General features: G+C 32.0%; 1 protein-coding gene across 8 annotated transcripts in view; it reads left to right on the top strand.

The window, feature by feature from the left end:
• The window catches only part of USP7 (ubiquitin specific peptidase 7), a 72,934-nt gene that overhangs the window by 26,412 nt on the left and 23,946 nt on the right, over nucleotides 1–22,576 (top strand). For all 8 annotated transcript variants that reach the window (XM_074280506.1, XM_074280501.1, XM_074280498.1 and 5 more), the window contains exons 2-7: nucleotides 6,810–6,914; nucleotides 13,243–13,441; nucleotides 15,501–15,639; nucleotides 16,266–16,354; nucleotides 19,401–19,509; nucleotides 20,387–20,517. In XM_074280506.1, coding sequence (XP_074136607.1) covers nucleotides 6,810–6,914; nucleotides 13,243–13,441; nucleotides 15,501–15,639; nucleotides 16,266–16,354; nucleotides 19,401–19,509; nucleotides 20,387–20,517 — 772 coding nt within the window. The remainder of the gene's footprint in view (nucleotides 1–6,809; nucleotides 6,915–13,242; nucleotides 13,442–15,500; nucleotides 15,640–16,265; nucleotides 16,355–19,400; nucleotides 19,510–20,386; nucleotides 20,518–22,576) is intronic.

The following is a 22,576-nucleotide window of genomic DNA, read 5'->3' as shown; positions in this document are numbered from 1 at the left end:
AAACTCTGTAGTGGAACAGAGAATACACCCCAGTCTCTGCCCAAAAGAATTATATAATTTATATACTTTAAGTACTGGAAGTGACACAGACAGTAAATGCAATGGATATATATAGAAGAGAACCTTGGACTGGTATTATTCAGAGAATATTTTATTTGGAGAATATGAGAATTAGGTAATTTTGAAAAATCTTTTGACATAATTTAGAACTTAAATTAAATTGCACTGAGACTTGGGAAAGGGAATTCTCAAGAGGATTAGCTTTGGACTGTGAGGAATGAATGAACAATGTGTGGTAAACAGGAAACATGAGTCTGTAATTTATAATGAAGAGTTACTTGGGCACTGAGTGCACCAGCCATTATGTGACAGACATTATTTAAATCCAGATTTTCCAATTTCAATGCCAGGTCTCCCTTCATCTCACCAGTGTTTTGTTAGAGGATATTTGGAGATATATTTGGAAAGGTTAGTTGTGACTACATTATGGAGTCTTTGAATAATTTTATAATTAATACATTGATCAAGCATTAACATCTTCCTAAAGGTAACATTTCTGTTTGATCTTCTGTCTGATCTCTGGCATTAGACAATAGAATGGTTCAAAACAGGAGTCTTCAGGCAGGTAGACTATTCAGGAGACTATAATAGTAATCCAGCTATCTCATTATAAGGGCCAAGACTGTGGTTAACCCTAAATAAGAAATCAGAAATAGGTTCTAGTCTGTGATCTGGCATTTACTTTGTTACATAGAACGTCACCTCATTCTGTGGGGGATTTTTCATGTCTAAAATTAGAATTAAGGTTTTATATTTAAGGTTTTGACTTTAAATTCCATTATTTTTAATAGTTGCATGTGAGGCTATTATAGAGAACTTAACTTCTATTACAGAGATTGTAGATGAAAGGAAACAGCCCTTGTAGAAGAAAAGGAGTAAGAAACTTTATTGTGAGTCTTATGATTGATGTTTGGCAGAAAACTGTCATCCAAATGTGTTATATTATGGTGGACATTTCCAAGTCTAGACCAGACTGGAAGCTAAAGGTTAATGTTATTTAAGATTCCATAAGAATCTTACAGCTAGAAGGGGCCCCAGTGTATTCTCTCAATTTTTACAGTAAGGAAACTGAAGCTAATAGAGGTTAAGTGAATTGTCCAAGAAAACACAGGTAGTAGAGGCTAAATTTAACAATCTGTTGAATCCATTCAGTATTCTTTCCACAGTTTTCTGAAAATTATAGTATGAGCTAGCACAAAAAAGAGAATTCTACAACAATAAAATTACACACCTTTAATTTAAGACCTGCTGAAATCATAATCTGTTGTATAAAGCTGGGTGGATCCTACAAATGCTGTTACTTTTCAATATATACACATTTTCTAACAAAATTAGAAACTTGTTTCCAAGTAAAACCATTTTAAGGATGTAGTCTACAAAAGATTGTCAATTTGTGGCTCACTTATTTTGGTGAAGATTAGTCTCTGATTTTGTATTTCATGGTTCTAGGAGTTGAAAACAGTGCAATGAAAGGAGTGCTAAAAGATAGGAGAGAACTTTTCTGTAGATTGCCAAAGTTACTGAGTGAAGTTAGACTGAGAAAGGAGCATCAGGTTAAAAGTAGTGACTTGGGATGATAAGGTCAAAGCTAACTTACTAGCATTGATAGAATAAAATGAAAATGTTATATTGCTTTATAAATGCTAGCTATTTTGTTATTAGAGAAGCTAATGAGTAGCAAAAAGAGGTGTGGTCAGAAAGTATCCATGGAAGCTGGGCAAAAAGATACTAAATCAGGGAGGTGGTCCAGAATGTCAAGAGGCCATGAGGAGCAGAGAAACCCATTGGAGAATTTTTTTTGTTTTTGTTTTAAGCAGGTTTTTTAACAGCCTTGGAAAGAACATTTTCAGATGGTGGAAACAGTCTCCTAATAGATTGTGACCTAGATTTGAGGAGTAAAGGCAGTGAATGTAGATCAGTTTATCAGAAAATTTGTTTTTGAAAATCCCATTCTTATTGCTCTTTGACATTCCTTCACAAAGAAATAGATTGAAACTTCCATTCTTCATTTTATCCAACATGCTATTATTTTCTAATTAATCAGAAGCTGGCTTTTCACCTACACAATCTCATTGCACTCACAGGTCAGAATTACCATGTCTAAAAACAGCCACAGATTTCAATCAAACTTGCCTATAGTAGGTTTGATTTTCTGATGATCACAGGCTAATAACTGTCAGAGGAAATATTTGACTCCATGTTTTTCTGATTCCTAAGTTCACTGATTTATAGAAAATAGCATGTTGCCAATTCTACTTTCTATATACCAATTATCTTTCTCTAACTAAAATGCTCAAATATACTTCATTCAGCCCTTAAGAAATCTGTTGGTCTTTATTTGTGTTGATAAGCGTCTCACTTTCTAATCCTGTTATTGAGTCTTACAGCTTAAGAAAGTTTTTACCCCTTCGTTTTCTACCCATAGTCCAGTGGTCCTCAAACTGTTTAAATAGGGGGCCAGTTCACTGTCCCTCAGACTGTTGGAGGTCCGGACTATAGTAAAAACAAAACACTCTGTCTCCGCTCCTCAGTCCATTTGCTATAACCCAGCAGGCCACATCTAGGCTGTAGTTTGAGAACCCCTGCCATAGTCTGTATTGCTACCACGAAGCAATGAGAAACCAGAATGGTAGCTTTTATTGTAAGAATACAGTTGATGTGTTGAATGTGAAGAGATCCAATGATTTGAATATAGTTTAAAAAAAAAAAAAACTAATATAATTTTAAATCTTAATCCTTTCATTGAAAGTATCCTGAACTGAAAATGACATCTGACATCTAATATCAGCCTTGGCATTAACTCACTAAAGCATTCATCTTCTGTAGGCCGCAGGTTTCCTGGTAAAATGACATAATTTTTTCCCCCTAATCCTGTGTAATTTTATGGGATTTCCTATCAGCCTTAAAGTCAGAGGCTCAAATTGAAACTTCCAACATTGAAAACCTAAATAAGTAGGTTAAAAAACGAGTTATTGAAATGATTCTGCAAAAGAATGATAAATGATGATGAAACTACACAAATTTTGGAATGCAACTAGATCTATTCCTAGGTAGAAAAAAATTATCTAAGGCCATATGTTAACAACTAAAAAGGAGAAAACTAATGATCTGAAAGTTAATTTAAGTTCATTTTTTAAAAAAACCTAAGAAATGCAAGAACAGTATTGAAAGTTAAAAATTGGAAACCAAAAACATACAGAAATGTGAAGACTAAGAAAATTGACAAAGTGATCAAAAAAGAAAGGCTAGAAAATTTCAGTCAACAAAGTAGAAAATACACAAGGTAAAATCACAGCAAAACCAGAAGAAATAAAAAGAATAATAAAGAAATAAAAATAATAAAATTATAACTATGCATAGTAAATTCTTTTAATAAAACTAAGAACACAAAAGAAATCTAGATCCTCAGAAAATCCCCAGCTAGACCAAAAATGACCAACTAGAAAAACAAAATAGAACTCACTGTGAAAGAAATGTTTAAAGAACTAATAAGTGCAATTACTACATAAATTCTCAAGAACTATGGTTACTACAAAACTCCTTTAATGAGAGATGTAGTCACAGAACTTGCACAAGGGAAAAATAAGGCCAAGGGGAATAATATCATTATTTTAAAATTTAAAATGGTATCCCATCAAATACATTAATTTCTTATTCTATGAAATGTCATGGAATCAATCATAGATTTAGAGTTGGATGGTACAAGGTGCCTGAGAGGCAATGCAAACTGAATTCAACCCCCTCATTTTGTCATTAAGGAAACTGAAGCACAAACTAGGTAAGTGATCTGGTTTATAACTGGATGACACAAGTAGCCAAATGATAGAACTGGAATTTTAATACTGGTCTTCTGATTCCAAATATAATGGTCTTATCACTATTGTTTTCTTTGATTACAAAGAGTTTTCAGAAATACACTATTGTAACTTCCTTAAATCCCCTTTGTTTACAAACCTTAGAAGTTTTGTGCATGTAAGATATTTTTGTGGTACAATGTATTTGCTATAACGGAATGTGATTGTTTTGTTATGTGGATACATTGTTACTCAGTTAAAATAATTATTGTAGGGAAATGTTAAACTAGACATGAAAAAGACATTACAAAAGCATTTTTAAAATCTTTCACTATCTTTTTAAAATGCCTATCATCTACATTAATACATTAATATATATCTTCATTTACATTAAAGATGTAAGGATAATTGCAACTTGGAAAATAAGACAGTCTGTAATGTGAAATTGAGGAAACTGTTATTTTGTGAAAGTAGAATTTTTTTCTCTTCATGCTAGAAACTCACCTAATGCAAGCTTGCATTAAAGTGACACTGTCCGTGGTGCTGAATGTCATTTGCTTTTTGAATAATCTTCAAGTGCATGGCAGAGACAGATAATGAATGAATATATCTAATTTTAAAAGACTTGTTTATAATTTATAAATAATAATGGAATATTGAATTTACAACTAAAATTTTTGTTTGAGAAAGTATTTGACATTCTTTTAATGAAATGTTTGCACCATTAATAGGCAAAGTAGATCACAAAAGATAAAACCATAGAACACTAAGGATGAATGCAGATGTTGTGAATTCAGATGAAGTGTAGCCTGAAGAGTCTTCATATCAGTTTCTGAGCTTATTCAGCTGTTGATATGAATTTTAGTCTTTTTGAAAATTCACATTCTAAATTCTTTTTTGAAATTCACATTTTTAAATTCACAAATGAAAATAGCAAGTTTCACTTGTAGTACTTTCATTTGTTAACCAATCTAGGACACTTTATCTGAATATATTCATTGGGCAACAAATTTAAGTAGCACCTAAAATCTCTTCCTTTCTACTCCAACTCCAATAACTATACAGATAAAAGCACATATTACTTTTTATTATACACACACGCATATACACATACACATATAGTCTGAATTAATGTCCAATAAAATATAGTGATATTATAGTACTCCCTGGGCATAAGATATGGGCAAATGGTAATACAAGTGTTTAAAACCCTTGGTTACAGAAATAAAAATACTATGTGAAAGTTAAACATGACCTGTATAGGAACCAATCCTAGTTTTCTGACTATGGGCAAGGTTATTTACCTATTTGAACATCAGTTTCCTCATATAAAAATAAGTTAATCTGTCTACTCTGCCTCACTTTAAGGGCAGTAGCCTTTTAAGGGTTGAGCCTGGAGTCTAGAAAACTTCCTGTGCTTTTTAGTCTGGCCTCAGACACTTAATAGCTATGTGACCCTGGGCAAGTCACTTAACCTTGTTTACCTAACATCATTATCCATAAAATGAGTTGAGACAAGGAAATGTCATACCACTTCAGTATCTCTGCCAAGAATACCTCAAATGAGGTCACAAAAAATGGTACTGCCTCATTTTGTTGTGATTAAAATAGATTAATCTAAAATAATATATAGAAATATATCAACATTATAACATTATTATTACTACTTGGAATTGTTGGAATACATGGGAGAGCTGTTGGAATAAAAGGGAGCCATTGCACAGTGGCTGCTGGAGATCCAATCCAGAATGGATCTCCTCTTATGAGAAGATGAGTTGCTGTTCTCTGACCTTTTTGACTGAGAGGGTGTTGGATTGTCTGACCCCTCTCCTCTTCCCTCTGCCTCCAACTTATCTCATTCCCAGTATGCAACACCTGTGTCAGCAAAGGCTGCCTTGCAACTCCTTCAGCTGTGGAGTCTCTTGAAGAATTGACCTGTCCCTTAACATGGAATGTTTTTGGGCATTCAATTTAATGAACTAGTATTTTTGCTCTATTTTTCACTGATATATTTCCTCTCAGTGTACCTTTCTCTAATGGTAGTATCATAGTTAACTTTGGGGTCTGGAAAAGCAAATCTGATCCTGTGCAAATAACTTACCTACATTTAGATGATTAAAACTAGAGGTTTTTAATAACAATTTGCATTTTTAGTTTCTTCACTGGGGACCTCAGGTCCTGTCTTTATTCTTTTAAAAAAAAAAGCCCATTTACTTTAGACATTCCTTTAGATTTATTTTAATTTACTTACGATTACTTAAATTTTGTGGGTTTTTTGCAATTAGTAAATGTATAAGTAAGTAAAGTGTTCAGGAATGGCCATTAGGAATAAAACAAAGTTTAAAAATTCAGATACTACTATTTAATGTATATGAAGATTTTTAAACTGTTGCCCTTAATGTAGAATATATTCCCCTCTCTTTTCCAAAATAATTTACTTATTTTAATTAATAATTAACATAAAAGCTGAGTGTGGATATTTTCCTTTAAAACTGTTCTTAAGGTTTTTGTTTATGTCATGGACCCCTTTGGCAATCAAGTTACATTTATTGTACTTCTTAGTATGATGTTTTTACATGTATGGAACAGTCATTGGCATTTTCTTTTTTCACAGAATTCGGGTTAGAATTTCTCTTCCTAGTAGTGTATCCTTATGTTAGTTTATTGAATATGTTTGTTATCCATAGACATAGCATTCTATGTCAAAATAATGCTGATAATTGGTATATACTTGGCAAATATGAAAGGTATTCTGATACTGATCATCTGAATGCTTTACTTTAAAATTGTAATTTTAAAATGTATTTGTTAAAACTTTTTAACTGTTTTTATTATGTACATTTATGGTCTCCAATAAAAAGTAGTTACATATAGCTTCATTATTTATTTATAAATTATTATTTATAAAGTGAAGAAGTAAGTTAAAAAAAGTTTCTTTTCCCCCCCTCTTAAAAGCTGGAGATACAGATGATCCACCAAGAATTACACAAAATCCTGTCATCAATGGGAATGTAGCAATGGCCGATGGACATAACAACACAGAGGAAGATATGGAGGATGGTAAGTAGATTTGTGAAGGTGATTTATCATTATTTACATTTCTTTAGAGTTCTTTTATGGTATTTTTTATGCAGTCTGGCCTAAAAAAAGCAATGGCATATTGTGGTTTGAATTGCAAAGTAGCTTATGAATGTTGTTTGAGTTCACTTTTTTCCTTTAGTAGTTTGGGAATATTTAACATTATATATTCATGCCTGCATCTTTCCATCCACTCATAGGAGCAAGATTGTGGACTCAAAATGAGAAGCATAGACTATAGCTCTTTCTGACCAGCATAAGTTCCTAAATCTCTTGAGCTTGCTTGGTTTTTCCTAGAGTATAGGTAATTAGTTACTATTTACTCTTTAATAGTAATAGTTCATAGGTGTAAAATAAATGTTGAATGGTCTCCATTTTTACACATATCTCTAAATAGAAGGGCAGGTTTCTTCCCAAGAAAATATGTAGTTATAGAACAACAAATTTAATGTTGAAGCAAATATAATGAATTCGTATCATTCGAATATCACTTGACTCTTTTAACTTTTCCTTTTCATTAAAAAAAAAAAACAACTTTGTTTAGTTTGGCTACCTCTGATGAAATTAGTTTAAAAAGGAAAAGACAAAACTTACCAAAGCTAAAAAGATACCAACTAGTAATAATTTTGTGCAGTCCCTGGAATCTTTAACAGTGTAATATGAAACCATGTTCTGTCAAAAACAAGTCCATCAATCCTCATGAGGGTTGTGTCCTTCCCAGGGTAGTAACGGGGCAGTTGAAAGAAACCATCAGTCACGGGCTGCATCACCAGAAGGACTGCTGTTCAGACCTCCTGCCAAAAGTTCAGCCTTCATGAGAAACTGCAGCAGTAGTTGAGTTCTCTCACAGTGCGGTTTATCCCCTGTCAGCTGACTGAGGCATTATCTGAGGAAGGTAAAAAGGCGTGGTCTAAATCCCGCTGCTTTATTACCTGTGGAGTGCACTTACAATCCTGTGTAGAAAAGGACTATTGTGTGGGTATGGTTTGGTTTTTTTTTTTGTTGGATTTTTGGTGTTTTTCTTTCACCAGAAATGCCAAAAGAGACTTTTTACAAAAAGCATCCAGGAAGCTGGTCTAATTAACCAGTTTTTATTATGAAGATAGAAATGCAGGAGCAAGGAGAGCACTCCACTCTAGTTCTTATATTTTAGAATGATTGTATGCTAAACAGTTTTGTAGCACTAGAATAAGGGAGGAAACAACAGAAGTGAAATACCTTTATACTTAGACAATTCTAGGGTGTAATGGAATTTCAATAAAAGTGACTGAATTGTTAGAAATTACATTGCTTTTTAATAGGAGCTAGAGATGAAACAGCTGACTCTACTGTCCTTAATTGGCAATGAAGTGTTTTGAATCAGATATTTTTTGTGTGTTGTTTTAAGATAGATGTTTTTTTGTTTTGTTTTTGTTTTTTGGTATGTAGAATCTTTGAGATGCTGTTAAGTCAGGAATTGAAAGATAATAACTTGATATCATGTCAACCATGGAGTTTGGGCTGATTTGATCTCCAAGATTTCTTCCAGTTGTAACATTTGAAATGATTCTTTTGAGAGTTTGCAAAAGTTACTTGTAGCTTAACCTATTTCTTTAGTGTATAACATGTTTAAGAAGTTTTGTAATAGAGATTATTTCTTGTATGGGTTTGGGGTAGAAGCTTGAATAGAATTTATTCCAGATTAACAAAGGATTGTTGCTGTGGACCATTACCAGGATTTGGCAGTGGTCTTTTTGAGCAGGTCATCTTAAGGAGTTCAAACCTAAATTTATATTAGGATGAAAATGACATTACATAATGTGCTATAAATATTTGTGCAATGAAAAAACATTTAGGTAAGGAGGAAAACAATGATTCTTTGTCCCCATTTTTGTAAAGTAAAAGAAATACATTTATTTTTATCTTAGTGATTGTTCTGTCACATTTTTTTTCTTGTTTGGAAGAGATTATGCCCACGTATACCAAGAATGCGATTAGTGTAAATATACTGTAGTGTTTCTTGTTTCTTTTTAAAAGAGTTTGAATAGAAATGATAATCAGATTTTTTTCATGGAATAGTGGAGAAAAAGGTAAACCTTTGTTTTGAAAACAACACGAAGCAGATGGCACAATGGCTAACTTTTTTTTAACCTGTTTCCTTATCTCTTATTTCCTTAACTGTAGGATGAGAGTAATAATAGCATTTACTTCCAAGGGTTGGCTAGGAGGGTAAAATGCTTTGCAAATGTAAATATTGAAATAGTAGGGGGGAAAAAATGGAGCTGGTTAAGAATTTCTTGAATGCCTACAATATGCTCCTTTCCATGCTAAGCACTGAGAATGCAAACAGGCAAAAACCATATCTTGCCCTCAAGGATTTCACAATCTAATAGGGGATGCAAGATACTTGCAACTATGTATAAATAAGATATATATGGAATAAATTTGTCAAAGGGGGGGGGGGGAGGAACTAGCATTAATTTTTTTCAATGAGGTGTTTCTTATCTGAGATCTGAGGAATCCAGGAGGCTAAGGGAAAGTATTCTAAGTATGGGGACAAATAGTATAGTATTTTATCCTGTTTAGTAATTAGGACAATGGCAGGGTGACCTTTCCTGTTTTGTTTTGTTTTTTTGTTTGTTTGTGGTGTTTTTTGTTTTTTTTTTTTGGTAAGGATAGCTTGAATGGAGGCTTAAATGGGAAGAGACTTGGTGACCCGAAAGTTGAAATAGTCCAAGCATTAGAACTAAGTTGTATTCCCAGTGAATTATTGTAAACCTCAAATGATTATGCAAATAATACCATATGCTTTTCAATTTTTAAAGATTCATTATCAGGAACAAAATAGCCATTTAGTTCTTACAAGTAGACTGATTTGCAAAACTAAGAATTTCTATTCCAATTGGTTTTGAATTAATATTGGGCACATGTAATGTGAATTTCCATTGTAGATCATATGTTAAAATTGCTTTTTGGATTGCATATTGCAGTATTTTCTCCAGTAAAAAAGATGCTTTAACCTGGGAAAACAATCCATTTAACAGTTAAAAAGAAGGAAAGGGGAATGATTTACATGTTTAGTACAGATATAAATATACTTAACTTTAAGGCAAAAGCACCAATAAAGGTCTCTAAGGTTTATGTTAAGATTTTCTTTCACCCTTCTTTAAAATCAGAAGTAAGTATTTTGGTCCAAATACATGCTTTGTTTCTTGAAATCTCAGTATGGTTGGTGAGTCTTATTCTTAATAGCATAAAGACATCTAAGGAGGGAAAAGCAAAACTCACTCTCAGGGTGTTTATGACTTAGAAGTAGATGCTACATAGTAAAAATAGTAAAAAATATTCTTTTCCTTACTTTCCCTTCTACTTTGTTCCTGAGGTTGTAGATATAACTATAAGGGATGCCTATTACATTATATATGCAATTAGGTTTTTTAATTTAAGTCTTTCTTCCATCAAGTTATATTTAGGAGCATATTTCTCAAAAAAAAAATTTAAGATGCACAAATTTAGAGAATCCACCCCAAACATTCACATGGATTGTTGGATGATCAAAGGTAGAGCATTCTGATAGTCTGATCAGCCACAGTCAGACACACTTGACCCTTAATGTCATGCAGTCATATTGGTCTCTTCAAGAATGAAGAAACACCAACCAAACCGGATTTGGATATGAAAGGAATTATATGCAATTTGTATCATATCATCATAGTGGTGTATTGCAGGCCCAGTTGTTAGAATAGGTTTTGAGTCTGCATTTTTATATGTTTTTAGCAATAAGTATCAAATAATCTTTGCTATAGCTTTTAATTATTAAAATAGACTTACTATTAAAATAGAAAAACCACAACAAACTAAATCATTAAAGTAAATAATGATAATTTGGGATTGTTGCTAATATTTCCTATTAAATTGTAATATACAAACCAACACAAAAAGCATATTACTATTTGTATTGTGAATATAAATTTGAATTCTACTTTTTCTGAAGGGGTTTTTGAATTTTATACAACAGAGCACATAGAGAATGTTACTTAGTTCTGATTTTTCTCAGCTTCATCTATTGATACTCCCATTGTATTGAGATTTTGCAAACTGCTATGAGTAGTATTTTGTCATCATTTTTGAATGCTTTGTAGCCTATTCCAAGAACAACAACAAACTAGTCTAAGATTTATTCCAACTTAATAGTTAGGCTCTTTAGAAACTAATTCATATCTGTTTATTGAAAAAGTTTGAGAAGAAGCTTCTTTACTGCTCAAAATTTCTTGTATAGCTGGTTTTTAGTTTTTTTGCTGAGGCAGTCAGGGTTGTGACTTGTCCAGGGTCACAGCTAGGAGGTCAGATTTGAAATCAGGTCCTCCTGACTTGGGCTGATACTCTATCCACTTTACCACCTCGCTACCCTGCTTGTACAGGGAAGAAATAGCAAAAAAAAAAAAAAAAAAAAAATTAGGTTTAATACTTTAATACTTATGTTTATCTGTGGCAAAAAGAGTACTACCCTTTTGTGAGTACTGATGGACATGTTTTCTCAAGCTCAAATTCAAGGGCCAGCAAACTTTGAAAACTTTTATAACTTTAAAAATAGCAAATTATTAATGTGAAATTACTGGAAAATCAGTTATTTTCCTTGCTGATTTTCTATGTTCCACTCTAACTACTTCTTCAAACAGTTCATGAGTTGCTGCGTTTCATCATTGTCTGATTCTTGGTTGCTAAACATGAAGAAAGTAAATATTTTAATCTTCATGCTTCTTTGCCAGTGTTTTTCCATAGGCTATATATTTGCATTACAGAGATTTTGATTGCTGTGCCTAAGGGATGTAGAGTGAAATTTTACAATTATTATCCAAATGTTTATAGGGAATAAGCATACTTTAGTTTCAGTATCAACTGGATTATAATAAGGGTTTGCCAATAGATGCTAAAGGTATAGTTGGTTTTTCTATCCTTGTGCATACAAATGAGAATATCCCTTAAAAATTAAGTGGGAAAACTTTTCCGTATCCAAAAAGCATGTGTGTGTGTGTGTATATATATATATATATATATAATTGCTTTTTTAGTTATTAAATTTAAAAAATTAACTGATAATGCAAATTATAAATGCTATATTGAAATCATAAAATTTTTTGTTCAGTCATCAAAATATTAGTCTAGAAGTATAAAACTTTTCAATTCTTAGTGAATGTTTGAGACAACAGTGGTAAATTTTTAAAAATTCAAACTTTAAAGCTAAGGTTTTTCTTTAAGAAAATACTAAAAGAAATTTCCTAAGTAATTCTACATTTCCACCATCTTGATATCTATAAAGTATTTTTAAAATGGATTATTCTAGCCATAAGAAAAAATCTGAGGAAACTTGGATTTTCATGATAGTTTTTGTTGGGAAAAATGAATTTTTTAAATCCTTGTATGCTTTCCCTCCCCTACCCCATTCCCCCAATGATTCCTGAAATCTCATGTAGATATTAATATCTAACAACCTAGTTTTCAGGTTTAGTAACCTTTAACCAGGTGGGGAAAAGGAAACAGCATCCTTTTCACTGGAACACCAAAAAAATGCGTACAGCAAAAAAAAAAAAAAAAAAAAAAAATCTTTTCAAAATGCTTTTAAACCTAAAGTCACTTTTTCTTCCCTTCATGTATAGCTAGCTATTAATGTCAGTTGCTTGGCTGTATTTTTAATGTTTAAAGATCTTCCTTTATTTGAAGCATGGGACTGGTTGAAATCACTTGTACTTAATTACCTAGAGGTGATTAATGCTTCTTAACTAGCTGGAAAACAAGCACTCATTCACTACCTCTTCTAAATCCCTTTATAAACCAGAAAACAGTTGATCTGTCCACCTTTTTTTCCAGCTCCTTGCATATAGGTTCCATTTCCTAATTTTAAAGATTATCGTTTTTTTCTTTCACTCTTTGATCTGGACTGCCAATTAATAGAATCTTTCCTTTGTAAATAGTATGGGTAATTGAGTTCAATAAGGAACTATTCATTGTTCTTGAAATTTATTGCTCTAAGATAAATAATCTAAACATGCAGATATTGTCATTACTTCAATTTCTATTCTTCACCATTTCCATTTTCATATTTCATGAGTACATATTCACTAATCTATTATAGTGGTTGGGACTTGATTGATACTCAAAATTATTGTGCTTCATATTAATAATGGGTTGGCCAGTGAATTTCCAACAGCAGGTTGATTTTTTTATTTCTGGTATTTTTTTTATTGTCTAGAAATATATCTATAAAATTGAAGAATATTTTTAGCTTTTAATATTCATATGTGCTCTGATATACTGACCATTTTTCTTACAGATACCAGCTGGCGTTCAGAAGCAACCTTTCAGTTTACAGTTGAACGTTTCAGTAGGCTGAGTGAGTCAGTCCTGAGTCCTCCATGTTTTGTACGGAATCTTCCATGGAAGATCATGGTGATGCCACGATTTTATCCAGACAGACCACACCAAAAAAGCGTAGGATTCTTTCTCCAATGCAATGCTGAATCTGACTCCACGTAAGATATTTCATATTATGACAATGTGAACCCACAAGTAGTAAAGTTCAGATCTGATCTGATACATTTAAAACAAGGACTTTTTTCCCCTTTTGGAAAATGTGAAAGTAATTTTTCTTCCTTCCATTTATCATATTTTTGTATTCTTAAGAAGTTCTAACTAATTATGTAGTGTTATTTTCAGTCCTCACTTCATCAATAAAATGCCTCTCATGTAAGCATTTGGCTTCTTCCTACCATTCCTAACCCCTACTATGAGTCTGTCTTGTAGGTTGCCATATACATTTAGCATCATTATATTTACTTACTATCTTCTGAGTGGAGACCATTTTATGTTTCGACAGTGCTAACTTGTCCTATATGGTGTTATAACTACATGTATATATTTGCAAACGTAGATAAAAGATACATTTTTAAGTAACCAAAACTCAAAGAAAAGCTTAAAGGTACTTAGGATATCATCAAGATGAAACTTCCAGAGACATTAAACAACTTGCCTTAAGGTGATCCAACTAGGCCTGGGGTTAGGCTTTGCTTCTCATTGTCATAGCATAAAACTGGGTCTCTATGTGGCCTTTGATGTTTGGGAATATCTTCCTTGTCCTCTCTTGTATTGAAAATGTTCATTCAATTCTCAACCTAAACGAAGGCCTTGGAGATCTTTTAATTCAACCCTTTGGTTTTATAGGTGAGGAAATATATTAGAATAATAAAAGCTCTATTTCAAAGTTCCTAAGCTGGGACAAGTTGTCCACTTTTCTCATTCTTGTGCCCATAACTTGATGAACTAAAATGGTATGTTTAAATTAAGGAGTATAGAAAATACGATTTGTTTATGAGAACATAAATTAATATCATCATTTTCCTGATCAGGAAAGAAACAATTGGCGTACAACCTGCAGAAGAAAATTACAACACAAAATCTCATTTTTCTTTCATAAATCTTGTTTATAAGTATTGCCTTCCAAATTGCTTTTTTACTATTTTTTTTACTGTGTCATTTGTCTTAAGGATGCCAAAATTGGTTTGACTAATTTTGCTTTTGACTAGTATTTCTTATTTAATCTTCAAAATCTCTTTTAGATAGGCCATAAATACTGGTCTTTCATTGAAGTGTGTTGATCTTTCTAATCATTAATCAAGTGTTCTGGATTTCTGAGAACCTAACTCTGTATTTTTGGGTACTATTGTGACTATGGCAAGTCCCTTCATCTTTCTCAAACTTAGTTTTCTCATCTATAAAATAAGGTGCTGCAATTTGAACAAATTTTATAAGTTTTTTTAAAAAACATGAAATTATGGCACATTTATCAGCTCATGATTAGTAAGAATTAAATGTTGGGGTTTAGGGTTGCAATTCTCTTAGTTGAATTCAATATTTTGTTCTCAAATAAACTGGGGTATCATTAAACAACATTTCTAAACATCAGTACAAAATTTTGAAAGTCTTCTATATCACTTGGGTGAGCATGACTAAGTCATGCATTTGATTAGTCATAAAAGCTTTTTTCTTAGGTTTCTACCATTCACTTTTCTTTGAAATCTTGAAGCCTATAATATGCTTGTTTCCTTTTTTATGTGGTTTTATGTATACTTAAAAAGTTTACAAATTGTCGTGTAATCAATCTTAAAATTGCCATTCAGATACTTTATTCTTTTTTTTAAATCATTACTAGATAAGTTATAATTATTGTTAGAATATTATTTTGTGAAAGAGGGACAGATTCAATCCTCTCTGGACAGTAACAGGTCTTCTCTGTTACATTCTGGTTTCGTGTCCTTAGTAAAATTCCTTGATCTCTCAGTGTTCCAGGTAACTTTCTAAAGTTGCTTACCCTACATTGGCAAGAGAGCTTCCTGATCAGCAACTCCCTACTCCCAGCAATGAAATTAATGAAACTATACTTCCAATTAAAAAACAAAAAAACCCATGAACAACAGATATTGTTCTTTTTGTCCCCCCTCTCCCCCCCAAAAAACTGATATTTTGAAAATTCTAGATCACCAGCTAATTATACAAATAATACAAATATATATGTATATATATTTTTAAAAACAGGTCATGGTCTTGTCATGCACAAGCTGTGCTGAAGATAATAAATTACAAAGATGATGAAAAATCATTCAGCCGCCGCATCAGTCACTTATTCTTTCATAAAGAAAATGATTGGGGATTTTCCAATTTCATGGCATGGAGTGTAAGTTAACAATGTACTTAATATATTTTACAGTTGGATTTTATTAGTTATTTCAATAATTTGCTGCATGATTCTGATTCATAAAATTATTCTAGATGGCAATAAGGTCAAATTCCTTACTGATTTTACTTGTTTTGCTAGTTCACAATTTTAAGGTTCTGCCCATTTGGGAATATGCATTTACCATATTGTAGGTCAAAGACAGACCAATACCTAATATCTTCAAGAGAAAAACAAAAACAGCTGAGACCATAAATTATCATTATTGCTATCTTTAACTGTTGGATTAATGTCTATACATTCTTAGAGTAATTCTTGAAATGTCTTGTGGGTCTTTTATCCCTTCCTCAGTGCATTGAATATTAAAAAAATTAAACAGGATTGCTGAAGCTTCACAAAATGTGACTGAAAGGGGTGAAGGATATTAGTTATTGTTCAAATAAGTATTCAGTGAATGGAGCAGTTCTTATTTAGAAGAAACTTACATGTAATTATTATTACTGTTGGCATTTGGAAAGAATTTAAGTACTTGATAATTACTACTTTTGCCAATAATAAATATAATTGAGTAAATATGATCTTGCAATATTGTATACAGATTCAGCAGTCTTTTTTCTATTTTGTAGGAAGTTACTGATCCTGAAAAAGGATTTATAGAAGATGACAAGGTTACTTTTGAAGTTTATGTACAGGCAGATGCTCCCCATGGAGTTGCGTAAGTTTTTCCTCTTTAATGTTTCCTTTAGTTTTGCAAGAGGCAATGTTGAAAAATTACCCATGCATATGTTTTGTAAATAAAAAGCTATAATAATTTTAAAAATGAACACACCAAAAAAGTTTCCTTTAGTTATCTACTATCCGCACATATTAACCAGTATTTTAAAAAACTTTTTACTACCCTTGTTGTAGGAACTGTGGATTTCATTGCTATATACATATCCTTCAATTTAGATCACAATTCTGTGACTCTACAGACATCTTTTATAGCATTATAGTGACTGAAAATTAGTCTCTTTATCATTAAAATTTGGTAGTAAGGCTCTACTCTCCACATTTAGTTAGCCCATTCCTTGAATATCAACCCATTGAAAAGTCTATACTTAATTTTTATTTTGGTGTTGGGCCTGCATGTTTTCTGTGTAGGCATAGCCTTCAGAAATTCCACTTCAGGACTCCATGAAACATTGTAGCTTCAAAGGAAAATGGTCACTTATTTACTAATAAGGGAGGCTCCTCTTGGATAAATAGACTCATATAAGATACAGGTTATACAGAATAAGAGAGCATAAATGTATTTTGTTGCCCATAATTTTCTTAAATTAAACATAAATCCATCAAAATATGTTTGCCTCTTACATTAGACCATGTCCTTACACAAATAACTAAAATAACATAGATGAGTCCTTTATCTCTTTAATTTTACATTTATATGACAACAAAACAGTCCTAAAGACCTTCCTCCAGTGTCATATATCTTATCTCTGATAAATACACAGCAATAATTTTTCCAGCATTCCTATAATTATTATCGTCAAGTAAAAAGCTTAGCTTGATGTCTCATATTCATCTTTCAAATAAAACAGGGATTCTCTTTGTTGCTGAAGTTTTCTCAATACTTTTTATGGTTGACATTGTATTGAGGATATCAAGTCTCTATTTCCTCAAGAAAACAATAAATCACTCATATGATGAAGTATGCCTCTGTTTAAGCTGTGGCTTAGAGTTGTGTATGTTCATTAACATATTTATCTTGGGAAGCCACTGAATTTTGCCCCCATCATTAAATAGCAGAGAAAGATAGGACTGCATTACATTTGGCAAATTATTTCAACATTGCCAAGCTGCTTTCTGATAGATTTCTCTTACTAGAAATCATGAAACATTAAATTTCAAAAGAGATGGTGGTGCATGTTAAATAGACTGTGGAATATTCCCAAAAAATGACATTCAAAAGGAAATAGTACAGAAGGTATTCAGGAAATGTTTGATTGTGTTGTTCTAGCAATAGAAGATAAATAGACTAATTGGGCTGAGACTATTAGAATGTTATTAGATGAGGGCCTTTGATGTGTTCAGTAAATCCACTATGGAGCATATATGAGGGCTTACCCAGGGAAGATTTATATAGTACTTTAAGGTTTGTGAAGTATTTTACAGATACTTTAATTTGATCATCAAGATCCTCATAAACTGATTGATGAGAAGTAAAACTAGAAATAGGTGTGATATTTGCCAAGTATTACAGGTAATATTAAATTCAAGACTTTGTAGGTTCCAAATTTCAAAAAATATATGCCCCATTTTGGAAGGCTATGGAATATGAAGATGATGCACACGATAATGTGCATTGTAGATTACCCGTATTTATGAGTAATTGTGGGTATTAGTCTCATGCCATTAGTATTTGGAAAGTTGTTATTATTTCATATTTCAAGTTAAGTAATTACCACAGAAGGCTTATTCAAATAGTGGTTTCTATGCCATAAAAAAAAAAAATTAAAAACTAATTTGAAAATTAAAATCAGCCAGCAATTAAATCTTTTCTCCAGCCCTTCCCTATATACTTTAATCTTCCACAAATGAAAATTGTATGGCTAACTGAAATGATGGTATGATAAACAGTTATCAACAGTTTAAAAATCAAGACATCCTGCTTCATTGCATTTACAGGCCAACAGTGTTTATCCTTATCATAGAACTTTGTAAAGCAAGTTTTTAACTTGATGTTTGCAAAATTTTTTATTTTTGAATATTTTGATAACTTTGAAATATAATTGGTTTCCTTTGTAATATTCTTTTGAGAGGGAAGTTCATTGATATTATCAGGCTCTCAAAGGAATTCATGATTTAAAATTCTTTCTTTAAAATAACCTCACAACAATGCAAACATTACTGAATTATTAACATTTAACACTCAGTCATGCTTTCTTAATAGAAAAGAAAATTAAGAGGATCCTTACTTTTATTTATAAAGTAAAAATTACTTTTACTTTGTCTTTTGGTTGAATTTTAAAGGGAAAAAGTTATTTGTTTTTAAACCAATAATTCTTTTGGTTGACTTTCAATACCTGTCTTCTGTTCATGGATTTTATTCCTTCCTGACAGGAAACCATCAGCTTTTATTCTGTATTCAAAATACTCCTCTTCACTTTTAGGATTCAGTTCTGTTTTGATTTCATCTCCTCAATATTAGGTAATGTGGTATATGTAGATTAAACATCTATCTTTACCAATACAGATCAGCAACTATGAAGCTGCAGTTTTTCAAAGGGGTAGTAATTTAGGTTAGGTGGTTTGCCCAGTACTGTCTGTGTCAGAGGTGGGACTTAAGCCAGATTTTCATGATGATCTCTATTTGTCATAGTATTTTATCTGTATAGGGCCTGTGTTGTCATGTATTTTTCCTTAGTTACAATGTAGCTGCCCTTATCCATCAATTGCTTCAAACTTTTTTAGTAATACCACCAATTTCCGTGGCAGCAGGCTGGGATTAGAGGTTTGGTCTCACTGTAAACCTTTGTCTTTGATTTCATTAATATAGTGTTCAGACACATGGGTCATAGTAAATTTCACGACTAATAATTACTCAGGTTTCTATCATTTTAACATGATATAAATCACTCTTCTTTCCATCATCTTATACAGTAGGTAGGTTTTATGAGATTGGTGTATATAAATATTTGATTTTATGATAGTTAATATGAGGGTAAAATACATACATATAAGGTATGTGTTTAACACTTAACCTTAAAATATTTTAGGTGGGATTCAAAGAAGCATACGGGATATGTTGGTTTAAAGAACCAGGGAGCAACTTGTTACATGAACAGTTTGTTACAAACTTTATTTTTCACAAATCAACTACGCAAGGTAAAGTGTATAATATTTCTCCTTCCATTTCCTTTTGTCTTGAACTTTTTCTCTTAGCACTATACTCAGGAAAATCCTTTTTAGTAGACTGTTGTTTTTATTTGCCTTGTTAATCACACAGGTGATTTAAAAAAACATAGCCACAAGGAATATGATTTTACAATCCATGCCTCTACCTCCAACTTTTTATTTTAGGAATAAAATATATGTTAGCTTTTCATATTAATGTGTTTAAACATTTAATTTTTAAAATTTAGCTTCAGAGATACAATTTTTCTTATTAACGAGGCTTCTTATTTGGATGAGAGGTAATCAGGACTAAGTGACTTGCCCAGAGTGACAAAGCTCATATGTGTCAAGTGTCTGAGACAGAGCTTGACAGAACCTCCTGACTTCAAGAACCAGTACTCAATCCACTTCACCACCTCATTATCCCAAGTAGACTCCTTTCTCTCTCCCTCTCCTTCTCCCTCTCCCCACATTTAAATGCATTTTGGTACATATTTCAACATGTTCTGGATTCAAATGATTCTATTTTTAAACTTAGATTAGTAGGAGCCAGTTATGTTTGTTTTGGCATGATCTGAAAATGAATAATATTACGCCATTTTTGAAAATATGAATATTGCTTTTAAAATGTTAGGTTTTGAGCACCAGCCCTGAAGTCAGTAGGACCTCGTTCAAAATATGGTCTCAGACACTTAGCACTTCCTAGCTGTGTGACTCTGGGCATTCACTTAACCCCAATTGCCTTAGGTTTTTACCCATTTTTTTGGAGATTCCTCAATTATATATACATGAGAAAAAGGGTTATATTTAAAATAGCAGGAGGGAGAACAAAAAAATAAATTTTTATAATTTAATGATTCTTTTTTAGGCTGTATACATGATGCCAACAGAAGGTGATGACTCATCAAAAAGTGTTCCTTTAGCATTACAAAGAGTGTTTTATGAATTACAACACAGTGACAAGCCAGTAGGAACAAAAAAGCTAACAAAATCATTTGGGTAAGTATGAAGAAGCCACATTCTTACTTCCACTTTCAAGGGGAAATTTTTCTTTACTTCCACTTTCAAGGGGAAATTTTTCTTTAAAATTGATTTAGGCATACACATGATGGTACATTAATTGATTAATATAATTGATTACATATAATTGATAATTGATTATATTAAACAATCTCCAGTTCAAAAACACTGGTTTTCTTCCTCAAAAGTGAGACATAGAAATGAATAGGAGTACTTTCCTGAGAATAAAGCAGCTGTTTGAAACATTTTGGAAAAGATCAAAGGAATTAGTCTCATTTTGTTAGGTGTATATATCATAATATAACAGAAGAGGAACTTGATGCTACAAACTCCATCAGTTTTTATGCCTAAAAACCTTGAACAAAAAACAGAAGAAAAAACATATTGATGTGTGCACAACAGAAAAGCAGCATATCTAGAAATTATAATATTGAGACAAATTTCACCATAAACATTTTTGAAAAATTTGACATGGGTAAATAGATTTACCAATAATATCCATGTGTTTCCAGCAATAAGTTGAAATGGAAAAAAAGTCAGGATGCTACCATTCATACATACAAAATTTAGTACCAGTAGGACTGGAGAAATAGACTGATGGCAAATTTTAAATTATTACAGTCTTTTGGAAAGCAGTAGTCTTTTTTTGCAGAGTTGCAAAAATACTCAGATCTGGGATAATGATCTTTACATGGGGTTGTTATTGACCTAAGATGGAAGAGGCAATGTCTAGACAGTTTCATAGCATCATTTGTAGTATCAAAAGCTGATCATGTATAGCGCTCAATTGCAACATACTACAATATATGACTTGATGAAATATGCCACCTTTTAAAACCCAAGTGAATTACTATGAGTGTACCTTTGTATATATTGTCCCCTAGTACTATAGAGCACACCCTTCTCACGTTTACTCATAGAGTCCTTCCTTCAAAGCACTTGTCAGGTCCCACTGTTTACAGAAAGGCTTTTCACAACCCCCTTGATAATTTGGTTTTTTATGTGTAAATGTTGCATCCTTCTTGTAAAAGTATAAACTCCAAGAGAACATGATCCTGGCATTATGCCCTGTACATAGCAAGTGCTTAGTAAATGTTGGTTGAATTTGTTGAAAATTTATGTAATTTGGTACAGAGTGAAAAAGGAATCAAAACAACAGTATATTCACACATTTTAAGCATGTTAATATAAAATTCAGAAGATAACTTTTAAAACATAAAAAAATAGTGGGAGTGTTCCATTAATTATAAAGTGCCTCAATTAACAACATTCTATATCCTGACAGCCTTTTGTTATACTAGTAGACCTAAAGAATTTGCTTCTCAAAAATCTGTTAGCTTTTAGTTTACCATCTTTTACCATTTTCTCACAGGTTTACAATACCAACATTACTACTGATTCCTCGCTTTCACCCCTGTAATTCAAGTGCCAAGTCTTGTCAAATTAACTTCACAAAATTGGCACCTGGAACTTGGTGTTTTTATTCTGAATTTAGTAATCACAATAATCTCATGGAGTAGTGGATAGAAAATGTTTGGCTTTAGAGTCAGGAAGATAATGCTTCTCATTTTGACATGATTATCCTCTAAAAACGCCAGGCAAATGTCAGCTGACTTGATCAATATTGCATTATTGTATTGGAAATTCTTTAACATCTCTCTCCCATACTATTATGGTCATATGTCATGGATTGTCTCAATTTCACACCCCCAAAATTTATTTGCTCTAAAAATATTTCTATATATAGTAAGTAAATATTTCTATAGATAGTAAGATTTTAGAATCTAATTACTGGGTAAAAGAGTCTTGAGTTTTATAACTTTTTATATATTGCCATCCCACTTTTCAAAAAGATTTCATTTACAATGTCTTTTTTTTGGGGGGGGTCTAAATTACTTTTATTTACATATAAAATGCATGATTAAATTTTTTTAGTTTGTTTTTAATACATATTGTTTTATGAATTGTGTGGAGAGAAAAATCAGCAAAAACATCAGAAAAATCAGATAAAGCAAAAAGTAAAATTAGATCTTTTTTA

The sequence above is a fragment of the Sminthopsis crassicaudata genome, chromosome 1, assembly GCF_048593235.1.
Source record: "Sminthopsis crassicaudata isolate SCR6 chromosome 1, ASM4859323v1, whole genome shotgun sequence".
Lineage (NCBI taxonomy): Eukaryota > Metazoa > Chordata > Mammalia > Dasyuromorphia > Dasyuridae > Sminthopsis > Sminthopsis crassicaudata.
Note: the sequence above shows the minus strand (reverse complement) of the source record. Positions and strands in the feature narration are given on the sequence as shown.